This window comes from Centrocercus urophasianus, unplaced genomic scaffold (assembly GCF_019232065.1).
Source record: "Centrocercus urophasianus isolate 14NV4802_14NV808 unplaced genomic scaffold, USGS_Curo_1.0 seq_33, whole genome shotgun sequence".
NCBI classification, from domain to species: Eukaryota; Metazoa; Chordata; class Aves; order Galliformes; family Phasianidae; genus Centrocercus; species Centrocercus urophasianus.
The window spans coordinates 4,237,729-4,255,176 of record NW_024884900.1 but is presented as its reverse complement, the minus strand read 5'-3'; the positions used below and the strand labels follow the sequence as shown (position 1 = coordinate 4,255,176).

Genomic DNA, 17,448 nt, shown 5'->3' with positions numbered 1-17,448 from the left:
GGCAGCTGTGCCACTGCATCACTACTCTTGCAGAGAATAAATATTTCCTAATATCCAACCTGAGCTGGTGTGAGCTGCAGACAGACCATTGGCACTCATAGCAACAAGCACTTCTAGCACATTTTCTTCTTAGACCTCCACTGTGAAGCTAAAGCTATCTCAGTGAACAAGGACAGCAATAGAACTCCCATGGAAAACTACTGGCCTGCAACATTCCTATGACTTTTAATCACAACACATTGATTTGGAGCACAGATGTTCTTAAAGCAGAACACGGTCGGGCTGCCTCACCCTGCAAGCTCTGGTCTGGGCCTCACCCACACCAACAGCTCAGCTGCTGCACACTGTGCTACTCAGAATACCAATTAAGCCAGAATTCAACTCTCTCTCATCATCCATCCCCACCCTCACTTTACAAACCAAACTCAACCCAATTCAACTCAACCCAACCCAACCCAGACCAATTAAACCCAACCAATTTCAACCCAAACAAACCCAACTCAACCCAATCCAACCCAACCAACCAAACCCAGCCAACCCAACCAAACTCAACCCAGACAAACCCAACCTAACCACTACTGGTCTTGTAAAAGGCCACTGACTGCTTTTACTCTTGATTGGCTTTTGAGTAGTCCCTTGGGTTCTCTGTAATGAGCAAGGAGATATTCACATCTGCACGTCAACTTTTCCCTGGCTCTCAGAGCCATGACTTCCAACTTTTGGGCATTCAAAAATCAGTGAGGACAACCAAGGTGTCCCTCAGACACTGATCTGCTCTGCAAGTGAAGAACAAACAGCAGTCCATGGACAGACACTGCCAGAATGGCCAATTCCTCATTGCCAAGCTGCTACTCAGCCATCTGCAGGAGACAAGGAAGCATCTGAGAAGTGGCTGTACTGAAGGTTGGAGTCCTGGATTTCTATCCACCTAAGCAAGAAAGAAATAAAGAACAGTCAGCGCTGTGAAGGCACACTGAGACTTTGCTGAATGAAGTCAGCTTTAAAGTTTCAAAGGAACAGAACAAAATGATCCTGCCAGGAGCTGTTGCACTTCTACCACAAACCTCAATGTATTTTCTCTTCCAGGGCATTCAATTCTTATCATGACAAAACTTTCACTTCAGCAGAGAAACAATTGAACAGAGACTCCTATGAGAACTCCATCTCTTCCATAAAGGAAGATGTGCAAACTCAACTGCACATTTTGGATTCTGTTCTAAGAGTGGAATGAGACTTGGAAGGTCTCTGAGCATGGACCACCACAGTTCTCAGGCTGTAGGTTTATCGCAAGGACTTATGACAGAAGAAAAGGGGGTGGAAATTAGAGACATGGTTAGTGGGCATGGTGGTGATGGATTGGCGACTGGACTTGGTGATCTTAGAGGTCTTTCCCAACCTCAATACAGTCTATTATTCTGTGAAATGAACCTGCATCTCTGCTGATGGGGGCACTGAACCCTTTCCCATATGCATAACTGAAAAGAAGCCTTGCTGAGCACTTATCCTAAGACTAAATAATCATTCTTATATTACACTCCACGATTTCTATGGCAGTTTAGAAATCTGAAGTAAGTTACCCCATGATAGCTGCTGGAATAAGGAGAACGATGGCTCCAAAAAGAAAGGGGAATCCCCTCATGAAGTGCAAGGTGGAAGGGTAGAGGGAGTTGAACACCCCTGTAGCCACAAGTGAGCACAGCCCTTCCACGCAGGCAACAGAGGCAAAGAGTGCACCTGCAAAAGAGACAAGATGTGAATGGTGAGAGAGCCATGTAGCAACACCAACACTGAGATTTCCAGGCATGGTACCACTGGAACTGACCAGGGATGTTATCTATCAGCTGGATTACCAATGCTTCAGAAAGGGTTATATAAATCTGTTTACTGCCAGGCATATCTTATCGCTTGTTAAACATTAAGTGCAGCAGAGGGCTGCATTTTATAGGCTTAGCATCATAAATATCATGTGTATACCACCTTCATTCTTCAATAATGCAAGAAATCCAATTTTGCCAAGTCACCCTCAGGTCTATCCCACCTCACTTCCCCCCTCCCTGCCTGCAGAAGCACTTCCATGCAGTGTGTAACACCGACTGTAGGCTTTTCTCATGGATTCCTGGACGAAAGGCAAACACATCTTCCTCGGGATTATCCATGATCTTTCACCATGGTCAATGATACAACCCTCTAACAACACTAAGTTTCTTCCCACTGTTACTGATCTACAGAGAAAAGTCACAGCCAGGGAAATCACTAATATCCGCTTGTTATATAATCCGTTTAACTCTTGCTTCTCAGACCCTTTGAAACGAACTGATGAGTGGACGACCTGTTCCTGAGCGTGAACGCAATGTTTTCCATCTTGCTTTCTATTTTTTGTCCTCATCTTGAAAATGCAGTGAGCCTAAATGGATAAATATTGACAACTTCGAGCATCACCCTAGCTTTGAAGGTGAATGCATGGGCACAGGAGTCCAAAGCAGTTAGGGAAGTACTAACCTACCAAAGCAGTTTGGTTTCAATGTCCCACCAAGACAACTGCTTTGGGACACGGCTTAAGTGCACTTAAGGCCAACTCCTTACCCTGCTCCGTCTCACTGACCAGCTTGGAGAGCTTGGCTCTGATAACTGGAGTAGCTGCCATGGACAGGAACATAATCCCATAACCTGTAAGCAAGATATGGTACATTAGGGAAAGCTCAGCCGAAGACGTGTTGAATTAAAATCATAGAATCATAGATTAAGGTTGGAAAAGATCTCCAAGACCACAGAGTTGAATCATCAACCCATCCCTATCATGCATGCTAAGCTGTGTTGGTCAGTTGGACTCAAGGATCCATACGGATCCCTTCCAGCTTGGGATATCCCATGACTCTGTGATTCTATGATCAATTGGCATTTCCAAGCTACGCCCCCAAGATGTGAGGACTTAAGAGCTCTGCGTCACCTGTAAACATCAGTGGTGTTGTAGTAGCAAGAGAAATCACCACCAGCCCAGCAATATTGGAGATGAGTCCTATCTCTGCCACCCAGGTGTCCTCCAGGCAGAGCTGCAGCAGCCGCAGCCCCCCCAGGCTGCTCAGGTACGCCAGGTAGCTGGCAGCTGAGCCGAACCCAATGAGATCTGAGGCCCAGCAGAGCGGGGAGCCAAGTTCATACAAAACATAGAGGTCTTTGGTTCCGAAATGGACAGTGACAAGAAGAAAGAAAGCCAAGGAGTAGAGGGCAAGATTCCTCCTGGAGCTCAGGTTTTCCGGGGCCGTGTACAGCTTGTAGACAGCCTTGTAGTGTTGGAGGGTCAACAGCTTGGCCGCTCTCCGCTGCTTCACCGTTTCCTGCAGACACAGAGCAGCATAGAGGGCAGCAGCGAGGCTGGAGGCGAGCACCAGCCAGAAGGGGTTGATGTAACCCTCAGCTTTACGCCACTGGCCACCACCAAGGCTGGCCACCATGCCCGCCACGCCAAGGCAAGCCTCGAGGATGGCCACGCGGAAGGTGCGGGCGCGTTGGTCGCTGCTATCGGCTACGGAGGCGAAGCAGCCGGCCAGGATCAGGTTGTAATCCCCCAGGAGACCGCTGACCACGCGCCCTAGGAGCAGGTAGGCGACGTGCAGCCGCAGGTACATGACGAGGAGGTACACGGCCGCCTGCATCGCCATGCCCACCGCCGGCAGTACCAGCACTGGCCGCCGGCCCGCGCTGTCGCTCCACGGCCCGAAGAGAGTCACCGAGAACAGCCCGACGAAGAAACCCCCCAGATTGATGTAGAGGTTCCAATGGGCGACCGACGCTTCCACCTCCTGAAAGAAAAACGCACGGTGACAGGGGGGCGGGCACGGCCATCCCAACAGCTCCCCGCCGCCCTCCCCCAGCGCTCCCCACCTCCCGCAGCGGCTCGACGGCTCCGCTGCCGTTCCCGCAGCCGTCGGGGCTGCTGCCATTGGGGCCCACGTAGCCGCGTTCGGCCCCCAGCCGATCCCATAGGTACTGGGTGGCCAGCGGGCCCTGCAAACCGAGAGCCAGCGTGGCGAGGAAGAGCAGAGGCTCCACGGAGAGAGCGGGGAGGCAGCGGCGGGCGGGGGGCGGTGGTGCGGGAGGGGTAGCGGCGGTGGGGGGCTCCGACGGGGCGGCCATGGCTGCGGAGGAACGGGCGGAGAGATCGACAGAGCGGCCCCACCTCCGGCTCCGCCCCACAGATGGGAGTGGGGAGGATCCGAGGGAAGCGCTGCTTTTGCGGGCTTTCGTTTTTCGTGCCTCTTTTTGCGTTGCTGGGGGTCCCTGCTTGGGGGTTTCTGAGCAGTGATTAAAGATATTTCGAGTCCCAGCTTGATGTGCTGATCTTCGAGCTGTAGTCTGCCATTTAGACGCAGAAGAACCTGGGAAAATACATTAGAACGTGGGAAATTGGGTAGTTAGCAACGTGTAATCAGCTTGATTAGTTTTATAGGATCACAAAGTGGTTGGAGTTGGAAGGGACCCCCAAGAGCAGTCTGGTCCCACTGCCTGCAATGCACAGGGACACCTACAGCTCCATCAGTGCTCAGAGCCTTTCCGCCTGACCCCGGATACTGCAAGGATGGGCACCACCACCTCACCGGGCAATATGTGCCAATGCCTCACCGCCCTTATCCTAAACAACCTTTTCCTTTTATCCAATCTGAATCAGGGTTTGGTGCCTCGAAGACCAGATCTGTCAACAATGAACAAGTGCTTTAAATCAACACTTTAAAAACACAATTCAGAGTATGAGATTAACCCATTTACATAAACTGGGGTAATCCCAAGTTAATGTAAACTGACATCACTCCAGCACCACTGAGGGAGTGTTAACCACAGCATCACAGAACCATTCAGGTTGGAAAAGACCTCTCAGATCTCCAAGTCCAACCCCAGCCCACCTCCACCATGCCCACCTCCCTCAGTGCCACAGCTCTCAAACACTTCCAGGGATGGGGATCCCAGCACTCCGCGGGCAGCTGTGCCAAAGCATCACCACTCTTTGGAAAAGAAGTTTTTCCTAATACCCACCAGAAGCTTTTGGTGGAGCTACCATCAGGTGACCCGTGGTCTTTGCTTCTCTTCTCTCTCTGCTTGACCAAGCCATAAACAGAGCTGTGCCATTTAAACCAAAGAAATGGAAACATCACCATTATCTGAAAGCTACACAGGCATGGCCTACCCAATAAAGACACCCAGGTGTCATTAGCAGGATGCTCCCTTTGGAACTAACAGCTTCCACTCAGTTCCTGTCTACTTACAGAATCAAATAATTCACTGTTGGAAGTTTTTTTTTGCAATTGGAACCAAAATTGCCACCAATTTCCCAGGTTTTCCAAATTCACTTTAAATAATAATAATAACAAACAATTGCCCTATGAGCTACCACAGCCGTGCCTAAAAAACCTGATAGATAGGAAAGGTGAAAAACCCATCGCCTGATGCTTGCAGTTTTTGGCACTGTAGCCAAGCATTGCCCAGTGCCTTCACACACAACAGGCCAAGTCAGAAGGAGTTATTACTTTCCCTCTTTAGCCCAGGGCATTTCGTATAACATACCGATCTGTTCTGGGTGGCCAGAACCATCACCCTTTAAACAGAGTAGAAGAAAATCGTTGTGAGGTTTCTGCTCTTTTTGTTTTTTTTTATGGGAGATACCTACTGAAAGGAGGCATGAGGAAAGATCAACACTTGCACAAAGCGAAGGACCTCTCGGGATGCTTTTGAAGAACGCCTTGGGCGCAAGGAGTTAATCTTCTCCCGGATTTACCAGTTATCAGAAAGGCTGTTGTAAGAAAGTTCTTGATCTGACACTCTTTTGCTGTCCCCTCCCTTCTTTGTTCTCTTCCTTCTTTCTCTGATTACATCCAAAAACAACACCCAGCTGCCAGAGGTCAATGTTTAATGCTGCTCTGTGTTTATATAGTCCCCGGGAGCAGCGCTGGGCCTTTCAGCACTGGGCAGCTCCACCATGGCTCCCTGCTGGCAGCTGCTTCTTGCCTTCAGGAAATACCTGGTCATCATCCTGGTGCCCCTTCTCTTCTTACCACTGCCTCTGGCTGTTCCTAGCAAGGTAAGGACCTTTCACGCTGTATTTGAGAGCAAATCTGTCCTTAGAGAAGATCCTTGGAAGAGAACGTGCAAATTCTTACAGGCTCTTCATAAAATCACAGCATATCCAGACCTGGAAGGGACCCATGAATCTAATTTACCTTCTAAGGATCGATTCCAAACTGCTTTCTGATCTAACATTATCCCATTCACGTCCCCTTTCAGAGTTGGGTATTTTTTTTCTCATCATTGCTGTCAGGTAAAAGAGTCACCTCTCACACTCAGATAAGGAACTCTGTTACATCGGGGAAAAAAATGCAATGTGTTTCACTCTTCCTATCGTTATTTCCATAATAAACTTCCAAAAAAAAAAAAGAAAAAAAGATGTAAAATTTTGAAATGTCACGTTTCGAATGACAGAATGCTGAACATTCCTTCTGAAGAAGTAAGCTGTGAAAGCCTGTAGCAGTAGGGCAGGTATTTCTGAGCCATTGATCACCCGGACGCAGCACTGAGCGCAGGCAGAGTGCCAGCAGTTGGATTAATCTTCACTCTCATTTCTCCTGCTCTCCTCATGCAGACAGAGCTAACCTCTGCTCTTCAGGTCTCTCATTCCACTCCTAATCCCTTCTCCCATCACTACTGCTCTTCGAATGCCAAGTCCTACCTCCTCCCTTTGATCCCCGCTGATCCTCAGCTTCTGGTCTCCTTCCCAGTTCTTCTCCCTTCTTCACTCTGTCTTTTTTTTGCAGCCCCTTCTTCCTCACTGCTCTTATTTTTTTTCCCTTTTGAACTCATTCTTTTTCATCAGACCAATGAGTCAGAGAGTTTCTGAAGCTTGGGCCGGAGGTTTGCAAGCACGAACAATGGAGTGGCTCTGGTGGGAGGAGAAATGCAGTAACTGATCAGGCATGTCCTCCCCTTCCCTTGCTATGCAAATAAAACAGCTTAAACTGTCACTTAAAAGCTTACTAAAACGACAAACAGAAAATAACAGACAAATTTTTTTTTTTTTTTTTTTTTTTTTTTTTTTGCTAATTAACTTTCTGTAGGCCAAAGTTAAAAGAAGTTAAAAGAGATTTGGATCATAAACTTTCTGAAGTATCCAGAAGTGGGAGCGTTGTTTTTCATCTCTTCCTGAGGTTGCTGTTACCAGACCATAAGCCCTTGGTTTTGTCCATCGGTGTTTCCAATTGGTGCCATCCATGGGTGCACCTTCATAACAATAAAATAAGGGAGAAAAGGGACCATCAAAGTGGGAAACTGTCTTCAGAGCTTGACAGAACCAGTAGTTAAGGTTACTGCCACTCTCATTCAAGATAAGGCTTAAAAGGCCTTAAATCTCTTCAGGATTCTCTGGCAGTATTACTCTTCCATCCCTGGTAATGTGCCACCAAGATCACTTCCATCCATCCATTAAACATTCCTTGGTTTAAACCTCTGTACTCAAGCCATCACCTTTTCAATCTCCTTTTCCTAATTCTTTAGTCAATAAACATTGGTACGCTTTCATTCATTCTCTCCATTCTGTGTATTTTGAATGGACATTCTCAATCCAAGACCACGCAACAACTTTTTTCTCCCAAATCCTTTGCTCTGACTGCTGCTGGCACCTATTATTTTGCCAGCTCCAAATTAAGGAAGACCCTGTATCCTGCACTGTCACTTTCCCATGGTTTTTTTTTTCCAGCAGCCTAGCAGTATGCCATGTTGTGATGTGGCATTTTGAATCCTTCTGGTGCCCAAGGCCGAGTTAAATAGTCTTATATAAAATTTAGAGTGGTTGTCTGCAGCAAAACCATGTCTGTTTCCTTGGGGAAAAAAAACCCAAAAAGATAATGTGAAACATGAGATTGTACTTTCTTCAAAGAAATAACTCAGAGTCAATGGAAGATGAAACTGACCCATGACCAGTTTGTCAGCATTTCAAAGTCTGTACTGAGCTAAAAATCTGATCTTAAAAAATAGATAACAGTATTTCCAGTACAAAGAACACAGGCTGCTGAACCTACCAGAGGTTCACCAGGGCCACATCCTAAATTATGCAGAGGAAAAAGTGGGGAAACCTTGACTAGATTGAAGATTACTTCTGCGAATCAAAGACAAATAAAATAAAATAAAATAAGAAAACAACAAAAAAGAGAGAGAAAATACCAGCATCAGCAAAACCAAGACATCTATGCAGGGACTGCCAATCCCTTATCTTATCATAAAAGGTTCAAAGTCATCCATTTCTTGTCTTCTCCCATCAAAAGTCCCAATCTCTCCCTATAGTTGTGACAAGGTCGTTGAGTACTTTGTCACTGGGTTAGGATCTGCAGTTAGGGGGACAGATGGGAGGAAAAGACAGAAAACAACCTTTTCCCAAATCCCTTCATCAGGCAATGCGTATAACGACGGGCTGTTGCCTTCTCAGAGCGTAAGTGAGGTGTAGAGCCCATTCTGACTGCCTGCACTCCCTTCTTTCAGGAGGCCCAATGTGGGTATGTTATCATCCTGATGGCACTGCTGTGGTGCACGGAAGCTTTGCCGTTGGCTGTCACAGCCCTCCTTCCCGTCCTGCTCTTCCCAATGATGAACATCATGGATTCGACAACAGTAAGAGACTGGGGTCTCGTCTGATGTTGGTTTCTAATGGTCATCTCTTATTTGGGTGGGATTTCCAGAGTGCAGATCAAAGAGGAAAGCACTGCACCAATGTTATGCAGAAAATGTACTCTGCTTATGGGATAGAGCCTGCTTGTGCCCACAGTGGAGCTGCTAATCTGAAATTGAAGCAGATTCATTAATCAGATGCAACCTATAGTTAGCATACTAATGACTTTGGGACAAGGTCCCCCCTGAGAAAACACCTTCTTTCTGTCTAATGGCTTCTTATCACTGTTCTCTCCCCCTTGCTCCTTATTGTAGGTCTGCAGGGAGTATCTGAAGGACAGCAATATGCTTTTTATTGGGGGACTGCTGATGGCCATTGCTATTGAGAACTGGAACCTACACAAGCGCGTTGCTCTGCGGGTCTTGCTCATCACTGGTGTCAGACCAGCCCTGTGAGTAACAGCCACAAAGACGATGTGGGATAGAAGATATCGTGGCATTGCTTCCTGTCAGCGCTGCCTGAAATCAATTCTGAAGTCAGGGGTGCTACTGGGCTTGGGCAGGAGCACAGCTTTTGACAGTCAGGAGTCTTTGGCTGAAATATAGAAGATATCGACTCTATAAATGCTATATTGATTGCAAGGAGAAGAGAAAATGGGGGGTTGCTTGTTTTGAAAAGAATAACTGTTTGCCAGACTGGAGCTTTAAGCCACGCAGAGGCCACGTTACCCTATTTAATTTGTCCCAGATCATAAGAAGAGGGAATACAGAAGGAAATTACAAAGCAATAGAATGAAAATGCATATAAGATAAAACCCATTTCATCTGATGTATAATCTACATCTCATCTAAAGAATAATTTTGAGACAAATAACAGAGTAATGCTGCAGCAAGGATTAGAATTTTATATGAGTAAGAAGAGACTCTTAAATGATAGAGGTAGGATAAATCTACAAAAAAGAAAAAAAAAGATCATTTTCCTTATTGTTTAAACTGATTGCTGGGTATTTTCCAAACCTTGCATTTGTAAACAGAGCTTTGTAACAGAAAAGGGCATGGAAGCCCTGAGTTCTGACCCAGCTTCTTCAAACCTGTTTGTTTCAGCCTTCTGATGGGCTTCATGCTCGTGACTGCATTCCTGTCCATGTGGATCAGCAACACAGCCACCACTGCCATGATGGTGCCCATAGCACAGGCGGTTCTGGATCAGTTGTACCAGTCAGGAATGGGATCTGAGGCACCCAACCAAGTGCTTGAGAATGACAACAAGGCCTTTGAACTGCAGGAAGAGCCAACAAAATCAAACAGCTTCAAAGAAACGGAGGAAAAAGGTGAATGGGCTCTGGGCATTTTTCTCTTTGGGATGGGATGTCCTGATGCCTTTTCACTGGCACAGTCATTGCTCCTAAATTCTGAAAAAGAATTTACCTAAAGCATCCTGAGTGTTCCTGCAGCAGTCGTGAGGCTCTTCCACGAATCAAAGGCACAGTAAGTTCTACTGACTTGGATGAAGGTCAATAGCTCAATAAAACAACACGTATAAGCACTGCTTTAGCTGAAGACCTCACATCAGGTTTGATATTTCCTCATATATTATGTTAGCTCCACTGTAATCTGCTGTGTAACTCGTCAGACAGCAGTCCATCTGAGGGACAGATTCCGGCCTATTTCATGCCTGAAAGTTAGAGATTAAAATGATCTTTCTAATCCAAAGAATGATCTCTCTAATCCAAAGATATATAATCACACAACAATGTCTCTTCAGACTTCATCACATCAACTTCTCCTGAAAAATGGTTATTTTCACCGACAACCAGTAAAAATTGACAGAATGTCAAAGATTTAACAATGCCAGCCTCTAAAACAAGGAAATTTGGCTCCTTCAGCTCTGAGTCCGTTGTGTCTTAGCCTTCAATTACAGAATTTTATAGACAGAAGATCTTTTCCTACCCAATGTAGCTTCTCTAACCCCCCTCATTCCTATCTTGGGACCTAGGCAATAACCACGTCCTGGCAGTTGAGGAAGGCAAAGAGAAAAGTGAACACCCTATAGACGAGAAGCACAAGAAACTCTGCAAGGGAATGTCTCTCTCAATTTGTTACGCAGCCAGTATTGGAGGGATTGCAACTCTGACTGGGACAACACCAAATCTGGTGCTGAAGGGACAAGTTGATGAGTAAGTCTGGTTGGATTTGGAATACACATCCATTAAGATGCATCTTTCTGCTCCAGCTGACTTCTAGTTCATACACAGAAGGAAAATATCAGTTTGCTAACTGCAGGGAAGTTGGCTTCTCTTCCTTGGGGAGCCTCAAAACACCTCCTGTTTTTGAATACAGAAGAGACTGCAGAGTTTGGGATGCTGACAGACCTCTACATTTTGCAGGATCTTTCCCAACAATGACAACGTCATCAACTTTGCCTCTTGGTTCTCTTTTGCTTTTCCCACCATGGTTCTGTTGCTGGTTTTGGCCTGGATTTGGCTGCAAATTCTGTACTTGGGCTTCAAGTAAGTACCCTTCTCATACTAGAGCACAGAGCACAGGTCTGTTATTAAGTACTCATTACATACTGTACCACGAGTGATTCTTCCACTGATAAGCCTATGTTTGATGTTTACACACCAAGTAGAGAAGCATTCAGATACAACAGAGACCAGCAGCACTGCACACTGAGTATCTGTTAAAATACTGCAATTTTTTTTTCCAATAACCTGATGAAATCCCAGCAAAGTACACTCCATAGCTGGAAACAAGGAGCTCCATCTGCACACAACCTGTTCTGCTGCATTGCTTTCACGTCCTAGAAGATTGCTGTGCTTCAAACCAGGAAATTGATTTCTGCATAGAGCTGGTAAATTCCCTCCTGACGAAAGTCGTGCGGAGCTGCGGGATTAGCATTGTGTCAACACCCCATGCAAACAGCTTTCATTGCCAATGTGACACTTGGACCACCACTTTGGCATTAACCTCTTTCAACTGGAAAGAGCTTTCTCAATACCTGAAATGCTGTCTCATTCCTCAAGGTCCTATTTGTAAGTCCTCCTTTTCTGTAATTTTAAAAACCTCGGCAGCTGTTTGCTTCCTGGTGATCACACAGTGCCAGTCACACTGCTCTTGTCATTATTACCCTGTGTGTATCACACTCTGACAATGAGGTTTTAGGGACAGGAAAGTTTTTGGGTTTTTTTTTTAATCTTGGCAGCACAGAATACAACACAGTTATCATCTACATCTGTGGCTGCTGATGTCACAACATTATATATATAATTTCTATTAACACACACACATATATACGTAACACAATGTGTCTGAGTTACAAAGTCCAGATTCTCAACTCTTAAGACATCTGGCAAATTTCTTTGATATTTCTTGACCATTTTTTTTCTAGTTTTCAGAAGAATTTTGGTTGTGTGAGAGATCCCTCCGCAAAGACCAAGGAGAAACAGGCCTATCAAATTATCAAGGACGAGAACAAGAAATTGGGTTCCATGAAATTTGCAGAGATTGCAGTCCTGGTCCTCTTCATCCTGCTGGTACTGCTCTGGTTTACAAGAGACCCTGGTTTCATACCTGGCTGGGCAACAGTTCTCTTCAACAAAAATGATACGAGGTACCATCACCTCTCCTCCTTGCTCTGAGCAAAATTGTATCAGGAAACAACTGAATTATAAAGCATAGCCTAGCTTTTCTCTTCCCAGATGATCTTTAATGAGGATTCCCTGCTTATGTATCCTGGCCTAGGCTGTGAATGAACACAGTAACATCTATCAGTAGCATTATTTTGGGTAGTCCTGTGTGGCATCGGGATTTGGACTTGATGATCCTTAAGGGTCCCTTCCAATTTGGGATCTTCCATGATCACACCAAGTTTAGAAGTAAAATTTGCACTTGTTATTGCATTATTCAGTTTCTTCAGTTCCTTATGCACCTAAAACACCACCAATTTTCTGACTGATCCATTGCAGCTTTGTCACTGATGCGACAGTTGCCATCTTCATTTCACTGTTGCTGTTCATCATCCCTTCCGAATTCTCTATCCAGAAGCAGACAGGTAAGCTTACTGAAGGCATCAACTGCCAGAATAACTACGCTGGAAACCTTATATTTTAGATTCACTAAAGAAATTTCAAATTGCTCTTCCAGTGAAGTTTTATGCTTTCGGCATACGTCCCATGAAAAGCCCTCTCAGATCTCCAAGTCCAACCCCACCATGCCCACTGACCACGTTCCTCAGTGCCACATCCCCACAGTTCTGACACCTCCAGGGATGGGGACTTTCAATCTCCCAGTGCAGCTGTGCCACTGCAGCACCACTCTTTTGGAGAAACGTTTCCTCATATCCAACCTGAACCATCCCCAGTGCAACCTGAGGCCATTACCTCTCATCCTATCACTAATTGCATGGGAGAAGACGCCATTCTGTGGATACGTTGCCATTCCTCTAACCCACTCTTACTTTTCATCTACTCTACTTTGCTTTCTGAAGCAATTGCAGGTTATTCATTAATACTTTTGCACATCAAGTTTTAAAATCTCCTCACTCACTTTCGGTGACTATCCCAAAGCCACGTTGATCTTGCTGACAGAAATGTCCTCGTATTCCAGCTAAGCCTACTTCTCACTGACAAGCACCTCTTTCTTGGGAGAACATAATATACAACCAATTCTTGTTGGGATTGTAGGCAGCAAGACAAAGATCCGAGCACCTCCAGCTCTCCTGAACTGGAAAGTAGTTCACAAGAAAATGCCATGGAACATCGTGCTCCTGCTGGGTGGTGGCTTTGCCTTGGCCAAAGGCAGTGAGGTAACACCCCTCTGCTTACCTGCTCTCTGTGGGTGTTTTCTCCTCTGCTTTTCACATATGCTCTCCCAGAACACAAGAGGGCACGCTGGGAGCACCAAACACACGTGGCGGTCGGACAGATTTCATCCTTAGGAGCAGTCTTATGATGAGAAGAGATGTAGCCCATGCCAACAACACGGTGCAGCACAGCAGCACAATTAACTGTGTTTCTAGAAGACTGGTGATTAAGGAAATACCCCATTACACCAAAGACTCTATTAAATGCAATTTAATCAGTGTGGCAGGCAGAAGATAACACTTCCAGGATGCGTCTCCCGCGCAGTCCCTACAGCCTCCACACACATTTCTACAGAAAGAAGTTTGTATGAGAAATTCCATAGGGTAGAACTGATGAGGGAAACATGGTTGGACTGTGATACGGGTACTTCTTCTTCAGCCTGCTATCCTGACAAGCATTTTTCCTCTGTTACAGGAATCCGGTCTGTCCGGATGGTTGGGTACCAAACTCACTCCTCTGGAGCACATCCCTCATCCAGCCATTGCGTTCGTGTTGTGTCTCCTTATTGCTACTTTCACTGAGTGTGCCAGCAACGTGGCCACCACCACCCTCTTTCTCCCTATCCTGGCTTCAATGGTGAGTTCAGAATGCCCTCGTAAAGGCAGCTTTCAGGCAGGGGAATGCTCAGTGGTGAGAGGTGGCTGGCTGACACCGCCAAGCACTGGCTCATGTAATCTGATCAGGAGGCAAGACTTTAAATAAATACATATGTATGTGAATGCTTATAAATTCACACACACTGTGCGCTCAGCTCGACCTTCCTAAAATCATTGATGGGAAAAGTAAAAGGATTAAACTCATGGGCATAGTAGACTTTGCCTTCTGGCCTAAATAACCCCATGAGGTCACTGCCAGCTGTACTCGTTTTTTCCTATTTGTTCTGCACAGAGAGCAGCAGCAGCAGCATTTGTTTCCCTGTAACATTCCATTACTGTATTTCACTCCAACCACTGGCCTTCCAGAAGTCCAAAGACGATAGCATTAGTCAGGCTCTGTGACCTAATTCAGAATTTCCCCAGGAAACTCCTGTTGCAATGATAGATGCCATTCTGCAGTATGAAATGGTGGCTCCAGATTGACACTGGAGTAAGAACCACCAAAACCTTTTTTTTGCATAGGACACAGACTCCAATAATCCTTGAGATGACCCATTCACCTTCAGAGTTTCCACCGATAATTTAGTTTTGCTCACAATCTGTTTGAAGGCCCCTTATACTCTTTCCTGGTTTTTGAGTCTAATGCAGTCGTTATTATTAATTTATACCTTAGCAGTGATTCAAAATCCACAATCAGGAACACAAAGCATTGACCACAAAACCAATTCTTGCTGCTGCTGCACAAAGATGTTCAGTAGAAGTTGCTAAAGCAGACCCAACGTATGAGTGGTTACAACATTTGTGAAAGAAACAATTTCTGGCATGGACAAACACAATTAATATTCTGCCAAAAGGTTTCTATGCATTTCTGTGTATCAAAACCATCACCCGTGCTCTCCCTTCTTGCCTAGGCTCAATCTATCTGCCTCAATCCACTCTATGTCATGCTGCCCTGCACACTTTCGGCATCGTTGGCATTCATGCTCCCAGTGGCCACCCCCCCCAACGCCATTGTCTTCTCATACGGACATCTCAAGGTTATAGACATGGTGAGAAAAACACATTCTTGTCATCATTTTCATCACTAGTTTTGACCTCTTTCCCCCTCCCACCCCAATATTGGTTCTTCTTGAAAGAGTGTTAGAAAACTCACCCTTCTGACGTCAAATGGAAAGACAAATATAAATGTCTGAATTAATGGTCCCTCTATATATGTGGGGTCCAGCTTTATATACTAATAAAGCATACATTTACAGCCTTATCAAGAAGTTATTGAGCTTTAAGAAAACATTCACGACCTCTTGAAGATGTTCCAGTGGCATCCAGAAGTGGCAATGTGTATCTGTTCCAAAAGCCCACGTGTAGATACGATCAGGGATGTCAAGGTGTGCACTCTGTATGATCCTTCTGCAGTAACCAAGGCAAAGCCTGCACCTCTCACAAGGCTGCCCTGATGCCCGATCTCAGTATGACAAAGAAAGATGGACAAGGATGTCTTGTCTCTGGGTAACTTCTCCAATATATAACACCAGATACCAATACCAGGTCAGAGGAGAAGGCTCTACGCAGGCAGGTGGAAAGGATTTCAGGACTTCTAGCTTAACAGCTCTATCCAATGGAAACCCAGTTTCCATTCTACAGACTGTATCTTGTGAACGAAACCAGTTTAAATGTAATTTGATGGAGGTCTGAAGGAGCCAAAGAGGGAAGCCAGAAAAACTAAACATAAGACAAACCTAATCAGCGTGGAAGGAAGAAGAGCATTCAGTTCAATTAATAACATTTTTGCTTTGTAATTCCAGGCCAAAGCTGGATTTGTACTCAACATCTTGGGCGTTCTGACAATAAATCTGGCCATCAACACCTGGGCTTCATCCTTGTTCAAGCTGAATACCTACCCATCTTGGGCAAACTCAACGTATTGTTAGTGACACAAGGGAATCAAGAACTGCACCTATTAGGACCATAACATGAGCAAATCCATCACTGACCCAAGCTTTGCTGAGGCAGTGGTTAAGAGACAGCTGTATTCTGTGCAAAAGGACTTGCTATCTATGGGGAAGATCAACCCATTGATAAGGTGAGGCAATCTCCTGCCTTTCAGCTGTTCCAGGTGTCTTCAGACTTTCTGCCTCTGCAGGGGAGCATTTTCTCCAAGTACTACACTGTTTTTCAGGCTCTGCATGTAAAGTCCTAAACCTGCAGTGAATGAGAAAGAACTGTGTATATATATATAATACATATAAAAGAATATATATATAAATATATATATATAAAAGAATGGAGAGAGACTCTGTGTACTGACTTCATGCCTGTGTTTGTGTATCAGCACTAATGTGAATATTCACCTACAGGCACCAGTGTGTATGTTCCATATGTACATAATGTCGTATACTCTGTGGGCAAGAGATAAATCACTTGCTGTCAGCCTATCCTATGACTTTGAAATGTATATATTTACAGCCTACTCTGTTTTGAACGTAGAGGATTGCTTTTATCCTGAAACATCCATCCCGTTGTTGTTTAAGCAGCATTACAGTCTGCAATGTCATGGCAGGAATAGAAATATTCCCCTGAGAAGGACCTTGTGTCCTAAAGTGTATATGATTAATTAAAGGCTACTGTTTTTTATGCTCATGTACAAATATCACTGTAAATATACTTGTCTTCCGTGTGTCAATGGCTTGCCTGAGCTTCCTTACGCTAAGTTAGCACAGTTGAATTTGTTATCATTAAAGTCATAATTACTACTAACAGGTTAATTTTCTTGCACTACCAACACCAAGATCTTCCTTTCCAAACCCCCAGTGTAGCTCAGTGTTCAACCCCTGTTCTCTTACACCAACTTTCAGCAGTAGCACACAGGTTCCCAGTGACCAAACTGACAAAGATAGTGGATTTTTTTGATGCCTATTGGCATACAATGCACCAACCTGCAGTATTTCCAGTTCCAGATGTTAAGACAGTTCTGGTACCTGCTGGGCACTGGTTTCCTCTCTGTTGATAGCTTTCTTGGAACAATTGCTGTGGAAGATCCCAGAAAGGATAATCTGCTGTTAACTCTTCAGAGACTATGAGAGATAGAATCAATGTTTTGATTTCGTTACGCGATAGGGTTCTAACATAGAATCACAGAATCATTCAGGTTGAAATAGACCTCTAAGATCGTCTGGTCCAACCACCAACCCATCGTAATATCCATTCCATACCATCCATATCCATCAACACATCCTGTGTCCATAGCACAGGAAGGAAGGGTGTTATTCTTTTTGACTGAAGAGCTCCTGGCTAATTGATCTCATTCACATACAGACTTTCTCAGCTCACTTAATGCATTCATTTTC

The 17,448-nt window shown here is 45.1% G+C and overlaps 2 protein-coding genes across 2 annotated transcripts; one reads left to right on the top strand and one right to left on the bottom strand.

The window, feature by feature from the left end:
• Positions 1-582: 582 nt before the first annotated feature.
• Positions 583-4,134, bottom strand: SLC46A1 (solute carrier family 46 member 1). Its single transcript, XM_042830279.1, has 5 exons — positions 3,883-4,134; positions 2,948-3,800; positions 2,584-2,667; positions 1,578-1,734; positions 583-928 (listed from the first exon to the last, which is right to left on the bottom strand). Exons 1-5 carry the CDS (start codon positions 4,132-4,134, stop codon positions 853-855), a joined length of 1,422 nt encoding a protein of 473 aa, XP_042686213.1. The 3' UTR covers positions 583-852.
• A 1,195-nt stretch (positions 4,135-5,329) lies between these two features.
• On the top strand, positions 5,330-16,760 carry SLC13A2 (solute carrier family 13 member 2). Its single transcript, XM_042830389.1, has 13 exons — positions 5,330-5,787; positions 5,924-6,070; positions 8,518-8,646; positions 8,959-9,095; positions 9,748-9,974; positions 10,640-10,820; positions 11,031-11,153; positions 12,035-12,256; positions 12,612-12,697; positions 13,329-13,450; positions 13,923-14,084; positions 15,016-15,153; positions 15,907-16,760. The coding sequence occupies exons 2-13, from the start codon at positions 5,969-5,971 to the stop codon at positions 16,030-16,032; spliced, it is 1,755 nt and encodes a 584-aa protein (XP_042686323.1). The 5' UTR covers positions 5,330-5,787; positions 5,924-5,968; the 3' UTR covers positions 16,033-16,760.
• Positions 16,761-17,448: the final 688 nt, after the last annotated feature.

What these genes read in the sequence shown, in the direction of transcription:
- SLC13A2 (XM_042830389.1), top strand. Translation starts at nt 5,969, where the DNA reads ATGGCTCCCTGCTGGCAGCTGCTTCTTGCCTTCAGGAAATACCTGGTC. An exon ending in ACATCATGGATTCGACAACA is followed by an intron (nt 8,647 to 8,958) that starts GTAAGAGACTGG and finishes TCCTTATTGTAG; the next exon opens with GTCTGCAGGGAGTATCTGAA. An exon ending in CCTTGGCCAAAGGCAGTGAG is followed by an intron (nt 13,451 to 13,922) that starts GTAACACCCCTC and finishes CCTCTGTTACAG; the next exon opens with GAATCCGGTCTGTCCGGATG.
- SLC46A1 (XM_042830279.1), bottom strand. Translation starts at nt 4,134, where the DNA reads ATGGCCGCCCCGTCGGAGCCCCCCACCGCCGCTACCCCTCCCGCACCA. An exon ending in CCGTCGAGCCGCTGCGGGAG is followed by an intron (nt 3,801 to 3,882) that starts GTGGGGAGCGCT and finishes TTTTTCTTTCAG; the next exon opens with GAGGTGGAAGCGTCGGTCGC. An exon ending in GGTCAGTGAGACGGAGCAGG is followed by an intron (nt 1,735 to 2,583) that starts GTAAGGAGTTGG and finishes TCTCTTTTGCAG; the next exon opens with GTGCACTCTTTGCCTCTGTT.